We start from the raw sequence: 12,764 nt of genomic DNA on the forward strand, positions 1-12,764 counted from the left end.
TAGTTGTTACCATGTCTTGTCCGAAGTTTCCATGCTCTCACTGCAAACTTACTGCCGTCAAGCCTGTGTCACTTCTTTCAAACTGTTGCTTGCTCTGGAAATGCTACTACTCTGGACTGTCAAGTGTCAACTACTCATTGTGTACTGTCTTTTCATTTCCCTTCACACGTAATAGTCCAAGAGCATGCCGTTGCCACATGCATGTCCCATGGAAGGAGGGATTATTAGCATTTGCAAGGAATCGTTAATCCGTTCTCTGTGCCTGTCAAGGGACTGTCAAGTGCAGCGAAATCACATGAGCGCAGCAAACCCACCTCCTTAAATTAATTCACAGTACACCACCAGCCCCACCCTCTTCCCATGATGCATGTTCCATTGTTCCTCTCCCCCCTCTCTGTGTGTCATCATGGACCAGAGCCCTCTGGTGCTACAAAAGATGGCATCATTTTTTGCCTCCCTCTCTTGCTTGTCTGGCTCCTTTCCTTTCTTCTCCTCCCCCATGCGAGCTGAGAAGTTGGAAGCAAGAGCGCTAGTTATGTAGAGCAGACATCACAGCTAAAAAATATCTCAACAAAATTCTCTTTCTCCCCTGAGATTCCCCCACAAATCCAGCAAAAGCAACAAGAATTATCAAGTTGTTTTTCTTGCTACTTGACTTATTTTGTGTGCTGCAAACACTCTTTTTTGCAGTTTTTCCTACTACTGGCAAATCAAAACCAAGAAATCCAGCTCTTAACAAATCCATCGTTGTCGCCCATTTGGTCCAATCTGCCAAGTACAAGTTAGAGAGCCAAGAACCACCCTAGCAAGATCTTGTTCTACTCCATTTGCACCGCTTCTGTCCCAATCTTTCCCCCAAGAAGCGGAAGAAGTCTCCAGCCATGGCGGCGGCGCTGGAGTGCTGGTCGGGCCGACCGAGCACCGATGAGGAGATGGTGGAGCAGGTTCTCATGAAGCCCCACACTCGTTCAGACGGCTCACTCCCCACCTGCGCCGACTCCGCCGGCGCCGGTGAGCCAACTTCGGGTCCGGCGGCGCCCAAGAAGTGGCAGCGGCTGGGGCGCAACTTCGCCGGCGCCATTGCAGCGTTTAAGAACACGCTCAACCTGGACAACGGTGGTCTCCCCCGCGACCCATCCCCACGCGCCGGCGGCGAGAAGCCGCCTCTTCTTCTCCGAGGCCTCGCGCAGCTCTACTCCCGTGGCGGCGCTGCCCAGCAGCTGCCCGAGAAGCTCGTTTCTGACCTCCGCCGCCACTTCGACGCTCTTCCCAACAGGTGGCCACTGAAACTACTTCTGTGTTCTAAATTGTACAGCCTTTAAGATTTGTACTGGTCTGTTAAAACTGTAGTGCTAAGTCAAGCACATGATTTGATTTATGTGGATGTGCTAAATGGTTGCTGACAAGCAGAAATCTCGATTTTGCAGCTATGCACAGGCAGGATTTGACATGAAAGATGTCCTCTTGCATGCCCGTCTTGTAGAGCAGGCGGCCGGTGAGGATCAGCCTGCAGTGAGCATTGAGGAAGTCCATGGCAGAGAAAGTGGTGGTGAAGGCACTGTTTTTCAGCTCACTTTTGCGTGCAATGCGCCACTTTCATGGCAGTCAATGTCACCCTCACTTGATAGCCCTTTTTTTAGTTGCAAGAAGATCCAGATCTTTGAGAAGAGAGGATTGACACTTGGTGTTGTCATGATAATTGTGCAATCTGGGAATGAGGAGCTCTTCAAGACCCGGGTTGAGGCGGCACTAAAATCGGCGACAAAGAAGCAGCGGAAGAACAGTGGTGGTGGTGTGAAGCTCCCCTTTGGGCTTTGTGGCTGCCAGGAAGAAGGATCACGCAACTTCGATGAGGAGTCTGTGTTTGATCCAGAAGATGGTCAGGTACTTGACAATGAGCCTACACGCAAACCACAGCTTCCCACTCCCCTACCACAATCATCAGTGTTCGTCTCAGTGGATGAGTGGCAAACCGTCCGATCTGGGGGCGAGGAGCTTGGCCGCTGGATTGTGAGCTCTGAAGAGATTGAATTTGTTGATTGGGTTGGCCAAAATTCGTTCAAGGGAATTCACAGAGGAAGGAAGGTTTGGGTCAACAAATTGAGGGGTTGTGACATGGGAAGTGCTTATGATGTTGAAATCCGTCAGGACTTGTTGCAGTTGATGAGCTGTGGCCAGAAGAACATCCTCCAGTTCCATGGTATTTGCTTCAATGAGAGCCATGGACTCTGCATAGTAACTAGGATGATGGAAGGAGGTTCAGTTCATGATATCATCATGCAGAGAAACAAGAGACTGTCACTCCGAGACACGGTCAGGATTGCTCTTGATGTTGCTGATGGTTTGGCATTTATGAACAGCTATGGCATTGCCTACCGTGATCTTAATGCGCAAAGGATCCTACTAGACAGGCAAGGAAATGCCTGCCTTGGGGATATGGGCATTGTTACCCCTTGTAATAATGCCGGTGAGGTTACTGAGTATGAGACGTCTGGGTATCGCTGGCTAGCACCAGAGGTTAGTTTTCTTGACTTTATTTACTGTGGAATCTTAATACTGGCTAGAAGTGCTCTTTCAGATTGTGAGTTTAGTTTCAAAGTGCTGTTTCAGATTGTGAGTTTAGTTCCAGCATACTAGAGGTTCTAGGAGGTAGTTACTCTATGTTAGCTAGCAGGCATTTCTTGGAATTATTAAACGACCCATTCTGTAAATACACATTAGTAGGATCGAAGTATGTGATGTTCATGAATGATGAAACATTTTTTTTTCTTATCATCCTGTGTAACGTCAATTCCCATGTACAAACTGCGACGCATAGTAATGCTTGATTTTACTGTCAACTTGATATTCTTCTGTTATAGATCTGAGCAGAACATAAAATTCCAACAGACTGAAAAAAAAAACTGCTTTGATCTCGCCAAACTGAAATTTTTCTGCGGTAAATCAGCATGTCGATTACTATCTCATGTCCACTCTGCAGACAGGAGTTGTGGTCCTAATATTGTTTCCTTCATCATCCTTCGACAGTCATTCCTAGTTTTTATGACATAGTGAACTTGTTCTTACATGAAGTTACCACCATGCTGCATTACAGATCATCGCCGGAGATCCTGAAAGCGTGTCGGAGACCTGCATGAGCAACGTCTACAGTTACGGAATGGTCCTGTGGGAGATGGTCACGGGCGAGGAAGCATACTCCACGTACTCGCCGGTGCAAGCAGCGGTGGGGATCGCGGCCTGCGGACTGAGGCCGGAGATACCAAGAGACTGCCCTCAGTTCCTGAGGTCGCTGATGACCCGGTGCTGGGACAATTGCCCTCTGAAGCGCCCTCAGTTCTCAGAGATCATATCCACCCTGCAAAGGCAGGTCATCAGATAGTTTTTTCTTTTCTTTTCATCACCATTGTGCTATATATGTTTGCCATGTGTTTGGCTGCTGATTGCCAAATCATGCAGGAAACTGCATGTGAGAAAAAGTATAATATATGTGCAAAGGCTTGATATATATACATATTGCTAGCTGCATATCACACTATCCTGTTGCTTGAGGTGGTCCAGTCATAAGTCACTATGAAAAATGAGAGAGCATCAAGGATTTATAATAGAAGGATCTGCAGGACGAAGGACAGTTGTTTTTACCTGCCCTGTCCTCTACCACAACCTAACTGTACAGTTCAATATATTTAAACGAGCAATGCAATGCTTCTGGGACACTTGGATGCAGATTGCCATTCTGCTATAAACAAGGCTGGATCTGCCGGGGGGGGTCAAGATATGTTGATAGCTCTTGAGATCCTTCGTTGTTTGACCCGCTCAAGATTGCGACTGCCGACTGGTAATGTGGGCCAAAATTTTAACACTATCGTTTCAACAACATCTGCTGCTTCGGCTCTGGCCCCATGACCACGAGGCCATGGCTTTGTTGGAGATCCTCACCAGGTTGTGTATATGGTTGTCTACGTGGCATTTAGACGACCAAAGGACAAATTAAGGCTCTAACTGCTTGTGTACAAGGTTGTTTAAATTTAGACATTGTCTAAATTTTTCTCCACAATGTTATATAGACGATCCAAGCACAATGTCCAAATGCTCACTAGAGATGATTTAGCTATGGAGACGAGAGAGAATATAGACAAGTTGCATATAGACAAGCCGCTGGAGAATTGTAAAATCGTAAATGAAACTTTTTTTAGACCGTGATCTAAATGAAGATATAGACAAACAAATATACACGACTTGCTGAGGATGCTCTTGGCGTGCCCATGTGCGGATCCGCCTCCATGGTCGTCTTTATCGTTTTGTTTCCAAGGAACAGTTCATACCTACGACTTTGTCACTCCTGCATGCTGATTTCTTTTCTTATTTTATCATCCTGGTTCGGGGGTCCCAAGCACCAGCTCCTTCGATGAACGTGATTTGATTGCTATGATAAACGATGGTACGACGGTGTCTGTCACCTCAATTATTTTCGTTGTGTCTTGGAACTGGTTTTTAGATCTGCGTCCACGCCTCCGGCGACTTCCGCAGGCCAGTTTGGAACGGGGAATCTGTTGGTCGACTTCAGATCAAAATTCAAAACCGAGCGCCACTTCTTCTTAAACAAAAAGATGCATTCTGCTCCACTTTATAATCCGACAAGCAAATACGGACTAGTGCAAACAAACTAGATCAAGCTTATATCTAAAGAGGATCACGAACGCGCAAGATTAGTAACGAGTTGTCAGCTCACTCGTGAATAAATCGAGCTGGACACGACTCCTGAATCTGTTAAATAGAAATTCAGAGATAAGATAACTGTCACCGAGCCGCAACGGGGAGACAGAAAGAGGCCTCGTAACAGTGACCGTTGGCGACCGTGAGATGCGCCTGTCGCCGTCGATCTACCGGGCCGACGGCTCCGGTAGTCCGGTCCCGCTCACGTACGTATAGGTACAGCAGGCCACACAGGCCCGACACGGCTTTGCAGGACCGGCATGGAGCTGAGCAGCTGACACTGTCCATGGCTCCGCGCCCGGGCACCCCCCGGATCGCCGCAGGAGCATCCGATGAAGCTGCTCTTTCCACAATTCCATCGATGGAAAAAAAGAAGAGTTCATCTTGAAGAACCTACCATTAGGCATTTATTTAGGCTAGTATCATCACTGCACTGTCGTGTACAGCAAACAATTGAGAATTGAAGTGCAGAACCGTGACGCGTCCGCTCAGCTCATCAAGCGTGCAACGCATGCGCGCGTCTGTCTGTCTGTCGCTGGTGCAGTTGCCTTCGAACTTCGAATCGTGCCATGAATTTTCTCTGCGGGTCCCCTCAACGCTGTCACGCAGCTCTCGCTGAAGACGCATTAAACGCGCGCCTTTCTTCCCGTCCTTGCTCCTTGGCAATGGCATGCATGCGGCGTGCCTGATGCCTCCTGCCGTGCGTTGGCGGCAGAAGCAGCAGCGAATGCATTCATCAAAGCGCGCGATGAATGAATGAATGAATGGGCATGGCAGGCTGGTGCAGCAGTACCGCACCCCCTTTACAAATTACAAGGACGACACAGGCTGGGGGGTCTGAGACAATTCCGTAGCTACAGCCTACAGATAGACTGCTCGCAGAACTAAACGCACGGGGGCGGGGCCACTGGATGTGACAGCACGATATGGATGAGTAAATTGCACATTCCACCGTCTTCGAGAGGGTTGCTGAGGAGAACACCCACTCTATGATTTTTTTCCGGAAAACAACCACTCGACGTCTAATCCATTGCGGTAAGGTTCTAATCCTCGTTTGCGCGTGTCAAACAACTTTCTGACCGGTGGGACCCAAAGATCAGAGCCACGCTGGCTGGCCCGGCTTGCCACACTGGAGCCACGTTGCCACACTGGAAAAACCCACTCGCGTACGACGACCTGGAGGCCGCCACGTCCCACTTCGCCGACGCCGCGCTGCTCGGGAGGGGCAGCCATGGGGCAGTTTACAAGGTAACCTAGCGTCCCGGTCGGCGCGAAGTTGCGGCATTGCTGGCGGCGTCGGGCACGCGGAGCACCAGGCCGAAGTCGCCGAGGTGCGCGTCGAGGTTGGCGTCGAGGAGGATGTTGGCGGACTTGACATCCCGGTGAATGACGGCGGGCGCGGCGTCGTGGAGCGCTCGCGGCACCTGGCCGTCTGCAGCGCGAGGCGGATGCGACGGGGCCAACCGGGAGGGCGAGGGTCGGAGTGGAGCAGGTCGTGTGGCCACGGACGAGTCCGCCTTGCAGGAGAGGTACCCCATTCAAGCCGAGCCGTCATGTCGGCCGGCCGGGGCAAGGCAAGGCTAGGCGGAGACCCAAAGATCGCGTGGCTAGCATCAGCGTGACTCTGATCTGTGGGTTCCACCGGTCAGAACGCTGTTTAAACACGCGCGTACGAGGATTAGGACCTTAGTGCAACAGATTAGACGCCGAGTGAGTGTTTTCTGCAAAAAAATCATCAAGTGGATGTTCTCCGCAACAACCCTCCCAAAGATGAGTGGAGTGTGCAATTACCTCTCTACCGATAGACAGACGGACGTGCCCACAAAACGATAAGGAACAAAAACAAAAGGAACGCAATCAAAACAGAAACTGATCGTTGCCTCTTTCCTACAAGTTGGATTTCCTGTCGAAATGGATTTGAGAGGCATCCCTGGGTTCCAAACGGTAGAGGTAAAAAACATAGGAAGCCAATGCTTTGATCCAAGCAGGGCCAGACAGACACAGTGTTGAAAAGAAAGAAGCATCATCAATTCATCATCTTAGGACTGCACTCGAGTCAACTTCAGCATCCAACTCAAAACAGTGATGTTGATTGGTTAAACTTTTGAACGAGAAAGACGAGTAAATTTGGATGAACAGCTCAAGGACATGCTATTCGCCCATAAAAATTGTCTAGGTACAATAAACATGGGAGACCATGAACTTGGTTTGCCGGCTTTTCTCCTTATTTCTGAAGAAGATCACTGGGGGTAAAACTCTCTCAAGGGTCTACTCGGATATGGGGCATGCACCCTCGAAAGCTTCCTGCTCCTTGCGACAGAAGTCAAATTCATTAGTGTAGTAATACATGCAGCCAGCATAGGCGTCCATCTCCTTGGGGCACTTTTGGTGAAGATCTTTCAAGCTGCGATGGAAAGTGATTCTTATGAGAAGTGGGGAAACAGAGCAGGGATCGTCTTAATCGAAGCCATATCATTCGGTTAAGCAACAACGAAAAAGCGTCCTACAGTCTACAAAATACATGAAACATGACCAGATGGTTTCCAAAATTGAGTTCAGAAAAGGAAAGAATGACACAGGAAATAGGAACTGTTAACGAAAAAAATTCTGCTAGGCTGCCACCCAAAATGGATGTCCCTATAAACCTTCTCAATGAAATGCCTGGAACTAGAGTGCAGAAAAAGGTAAACATTGTGTTGGTAATAAAAAAAATCATGAGAATGCATGCGATCTTGTAAAGTTGATAATATATTATGTACTCCCTCCGACCAGTATTACTTGTCTCAAATTTGTCCAAATACGAATGTATCTGTAAAAAGTGTCTACATACATGTAATATTTCGACAAGTAATTCCGGCCAGAGGGAGTACTAAAATTATCTGTCCACGGTAGAATGGTACTCCCTCCGTTCCATAATTCTTGGTAGGTTTATAACATTGCATGCTGTCCCGCATCTGTAGCTCAGTGCTAAAAATCTGTGTTTATGATAGGTCTAAAATACTATTAGGCAAAAAATCACCTAATGTAGTACTACTATCCTTGCCACTTACCCTTGTTTTTACCCAAGAAGCAAAACAACTTAACATGAAGCATTATCTCACCAACTTAATCCATTATGCCACCAGAAGTCTTAAACATGGAAGATTGCCAAAAAGATGAATACTGATTGTAACAGCTATAAGCAAGCACTAATGACTATAAGAACACTCAAGTTCGAACTCGATTACTCCGATGTCAAGTCAGCCTAGATCCTTATGGCATGGCTGAAGGTTCAAGAAATACACCAAACTGAAAAAGTAACACATCTACCTCCATTTATTCTCCAATCACTTTAGTACTAGTACTAGATCAACAAAACAATAATCACTTTAGTACAAGATCAACAAAACATACAAAAGTCAGAGAAAGCAAGGATTCTTCAATCCCACATCATGCTTGTCTACTAGTGGTAACCATTTCCAGTAGTCATAATGGGAGACACATACATTACTCGTGATTACCGATGAGGTGTTATTGCCGCCTTATAAATTACTCAATTTTGCAAAACCCACGCTTGTATAAATAACTAACGAAGTGCTGTCGGGAAATTATGCACTTCAGTGGCTAATTTATTCTGAATAGCTAAATGCCCGTGCGTTGCTACGGATAAAACATATTAGACTACTCATGAATTAAAAAACTTCTATGTATTAATGACACGTGCTAGTAATTTTATCTTAGCTTCGATGGAAAACACCATCCATATCTTAATTATTTAACAATTTAATTGTTGTGTTAGGAGGTGGCAAGCTTTTTTTTTACGATAGAAGAGGCAAAGAGGTGACGGACCGCCGCCACCAATTGCCACTTTTATATAAGAGTAAAGATTAAAAATTCCACAGCATAAACACCGGACATCATAAAAAAGTAAACAACAGCATGAAGCGATTAACAATCTCAAATTTGTCTACCTCATGTATATGTGCTATCAAGATCAACATAATCATATGAACAATACAGGTAAGAGATATCACCACTGATACTCCATAAAGTACTTCGCCAAAGTAACAGGGGTATTGCGGCTTACAGGAGTGCACTCCGGGGTCCGCTATAGTGTTGTCACTGACAAAGACGATGAAGACACAACAGTGCATTGCGGAGGAAGATGACAGTAAGAAGAAGAACTCAGTCATACGGGTGCTCCCTGAAACCTGATTATCCTCAACTCGTGCAGGACATAAAAGAAGCAAGAAGTCATAGTGCTGCCTTTCTAGACCCCATATAGGGTCACCAGAATCAGGTTTTTCGAAAGCGCTCAGTAGATTTCTTGCTACTTCTCATCTTTGTGCTCCTGTATGACACGCCGACACCCTGCTGCATCGACATTCTTCGTTGGTGTCAACACCAGAGTATTTGCTAGAACGCACTAGTGTAAGTCACAATACCCGTGTTACTTTGTTGTAATCTTTATCTTTACTGTACATTAAGTCATTAATCTACAGTTGGTGGTGATGATGCGTCTTCCTCATGCATTCCAAAAGTTAGGCCCTCCAAATTTAAACTAATCTTTTGGTTCCAAAAGCTATGCCACCCAAATCTAATGCAATTAGCACATCCCTTACTTATACACAATTAGCACCAAAAATTTCAAAACTAGGGCCCAATAAACAGAAAAAAGAAGTCCCGATGGAGAAACATTCCTTCTATGAAAAACATTTGTTAGATTCAAAGTAAAAAAATTACAATGAACTACGCAGCAACGCCACTTAGCTAGTACTTGTAAAGTATCAAGGATAACGCTCTCTACTCGCTTGCTAGTAGTACTCATGCGAAGCTTCAAGCTAGTACTCATGTGAATATATTATGGTGCGATCATACTTTCTTTTATGTTACTGTTATGTCTAGATCATATGTTTGCAAATGCCAATATCTGTTTTACAGAATAAATTAGTTGTGTGATGTAGCGGATAACAACAGGGTGGGCCAATCAAATAGATATGTCTTCAAGTCTTCGGAGCATCATGTAATCACTAATATGCTCATATTGGTGACATTATTGTTGCTGTAATAAAAGAAGCATATGTAGCGACTTAATATCTTTTCGCCCCCTACCACACAATCACGGGATGGGTAAACAAATGAATCCTTCACCATGAAATTGGAGCATGCAGGGGCAGAGGCAGGATGGAAACATAAGGGGGGCCAAGGTATCTAGGAAACATTAACAGCACAATTAAACAAAAAGGACTCAGTCCAAGCGTCTAGGCACGCTGATTCTTGTAGAGTTCGGCCCAAAATGCAGCCGTTTGCAATATACATCTTAGTCCTTGACGCGATTTTCTGCACCCATCACTGGTCTAATGCCACGGGACCAACCACAGTTCAGCCTGGTGCACTAACTAGATTATCAATGTAGCTTAGCAATTGGTCCAGTCTAATTATTGATTTATTTCTCATATCTTCACATCAGTTAAGCTCCGGTCTAAGTTTAGGCTTCTTCCACTAGAAACATATATATGTCGACAGGCTTCCAGGGCAGGAAACAAGAGGGATAGACGGACTCTTGGCTGGAGCATGAGGGGGGCCCTGGCCCCTGCTGGTCCTCCCCTAGCTCCGCCACTGGGAGCATGTAATCACTGACTGCTTAGTTCAGTTAAGTCAAGATCAACATGGTTTGAGTTTAAAGTGGGGTGGTTCTTAACAAGCCAGTGTAAGAGGAATATCGGATGTTTAGCTAAGGTGTGTTTAGATGATGGCCAAATTGTACCCAAACAAAATTTTGGTCATGGCCCAAAATTGGTCTTTGTTTTTTGCCAAATCTAGTTTATTTTTCTTACCAATCTTGGCCAACTCTTGGGCAAGCAAAACCATGACCAAAATTTTGGCTACCAAATTTTTTGGTAGGGTAAACTGGGCTAGAACCAACCACACCTTTAAGTTTATACACTAAAAAGTTGCAGTGGATGTTGCTCACCGCTTGTATTCCCAGAATGGACTCTACTTAATAGCAGTGGACCGGCATTGTAAGGTAAAGAGATACCAATCACAGCAGGTCTCACCTGGCAAAGGAAGCAGGAAGCCATCGTATCTATATTTTTGGCTAGAACAATTGACTTTAGCATGGCATATAATCGGCCTATCCCTCTTGATTATCTTAGGGACTCTACTATATTGTTCAGTGATAGCTATTTGGTTATAATTGTTCAGGTGCTCATCTGAAAATGGGATGCAAACTTCCTCTAGCAAATGAATGAATCAGAAACAACTCTCATCTGTCTCGCACGACAATACAACAGATATAGTAAAACAAACAAATTTAAAAGCTTCCACCTAAATGTACAATTCATATGTAAGAAAATAAATTGAGAAACATAGGAAAGTCATAGTCCTTATTGACTGCATTGCAGAGATACTCACTTTTGGGAAATGAAATTATCCTACACATATAAACAAGCTACTCCGTAATTCATTTTTACAGCTGAGCCAAAAGGCAAATGAGCTAGCTAGTGAGTGTAGCATTTCCAGTTCAGCCCTTCTGTATAATCTGATCAGGAAGCTAACACTGCGTGGTGTATGTGTCATACTGACTGTCAAAAGAAATTGGTCAGTCATTGCACAACTACTTATCCATAATAACTAGTACGCAGTTTATCGGCCAAGATGATGCAAAACCTCATTCCTGTGTTAATCCGAAACCACGGTACTCACTACTAAACTAATACTGATCATCCTGCATAGGCTAATCGCAGACACAAGTTTTGCTTACTAGTATCGGCTAACGCTAAAGGGTGAAAACAATTCAAGGCAGCAGCGACTAAACGTCACAGCACATCAGCATTACAGTCCAAACTAACTAAATTGGGCGTACATCAGTCACACAGCGCGCACCTATCCGAACGAATTAAACGCTCACGAGCAGCACGATCAAAGTAACATTCAACGAATCCGAAACCCCAAATACAAAGGAGGGGAAGAGATAAAGCGCTGATGACGAGGAGGAGGAAGACATGGGAGGGGCAGGTTTGGCTGGATTACTCACAGGTTGAAGACGCAGCGCGTGACCTGGCGACCCTTCTCGAGGCACTTCTCGGGATTGGGGTCCTTCTTCTTGCAGTTGAGGAAGGCCATGTTCTCCGGCTGGCAGCGCACGGCTATGTGCTTGGACGCCGCCATCAGCACCGATGACGTCGGGATCGGTTCCCCCGAGGCGTCCACCGGCGTGCTGCTCGCTGACATCGTTGCGGGCGTAGGGCCTCGAGGGCTTCTAGAAGCTTCTCGCCTCAGAGATCTGAGAGGAGGGAGGGGGCGAGATGGAGAGAACAGGAGAACCGGTGGAGATGGAGAGGGGAGGTTGGGGGCCGGAGGAGGAGCAGCCCCCTCTGTGAGTGCTGTTCGTGGGCTTGAAGTTTGGACTTCGGAGTGTGACTTATGGGCTCTATATATGGAATTTGTCTGTAGGCTTTACGTGTTCTGTTGGGCTTTTTAATTTGTGGCCTGGTAACGAATGAGCCCGCTCTTACTTTTGCCATTTTCTCATTCTAAAAAAAACTTCTGCCATTTTCTACCACTTTAGACTTGCCATTTTATCCGCTTTCACCATCTCCAAAAAAGAAAATATAATCACCTTTCTATTTTCATTTCGAGAGCGTATGATGCATATCGGTTGATCCAGAGGATTGGCACTGGGTCAGATAACCCAATAAAGATGATCAACTAGAGAATATGGAATCAAAACTACATCCGAATTACATGGTTATAATGGAATGAATCAAATGCTTGGTAGACTTAACAAATTGAAAATGGATCGGTAACTAGGAAATCATTCTATTCATTAAAAGAAAAGTTGTGATTGCAATGCAAGTGAAGCTTGGTCTATCGGGCCCATCCATCCTAAAAGCCAACGGCCACGATGCAGGCCACGATGCATCGAAGACGTCCGTCCCACCATCCCGTCCCGGAGCCTCTCCACCGCAACGGCAAATCAAGTCCATCGCCACCACCTTGCTGCCTTGCCGCAAAACCCACGGCGCCAGGCAGCCACTGTCTATAGATACCATTCCACCGGCATACCG

At 46.0% G+C, this 12,764-nt stretch overlaps 2 protein-coding genes across 2 annotated transcripts; one reads left to right on the plus strand and one right to left on the minus strand.

Moving 5' to 3' along the window:
• Positions 1–338: 338 nt before the first annotated feature.
• Positions 339–3,548, plus strand: LOC100837752 (serine/threonine-protein kinase STY46). The gene is made up of 3 exons (XM_010230434.3): positions 339–1,276; positions 1,428–2,517; positions 3,095–3,548. Exons 1-3 carry the CDS (start codon positions 882–884, stop codon positions 3,377–3,379), a joined length of 1,770 nt encoding a protein of 589 aa, XP_010228736.1. The 5' UTR covers positions 339–881; the 3' UTR covers positions 3,380–3,548.
• A 3,171-nt stretch (positions 3,549–6,719) lies between these two features.
• LOC100825754 (NADH dehydrogenase [ubiquinone] 1 alpha subcomplex subunit 8-A) lies at positions 6,720–12,093 on the minus strand. Its single transcript, XM_003558091.3, has 2 exons — positions 11,732–12,093; positions 6,720–7,117 (listed from the first exon to the last, which is right to left on the minus strand). Exons 1-2 carry the CDS (start codon positions 11,926–11,928, stop codon positions 6,982–6,984), a joined length of 333 nt encoding a protein of 110 aa, XP_003558139.1. The 5' UTR covers positions 11,929–12,093; the 3' UTR covers positions 6,720–6,981.
• Positions 12,094–12,764: the final 671 nt, after the last annotated feature.

This window comes from Brachypodium distachyon, chromosome 1 (genome assembly GCF_000005505.3).
Source record: "Brachypodium distachyon strain Bd21 chromosome 1, Brachypodium_distachyon_v3.0, whole genome shotgun sequence".
Taxonomy (NCBI): Eukaryota; Viridiplantae; Streptophyta; class Magnoliopsida; order Poales; family Poaceae; genus Brachypodium; species Brachypodium distachyon.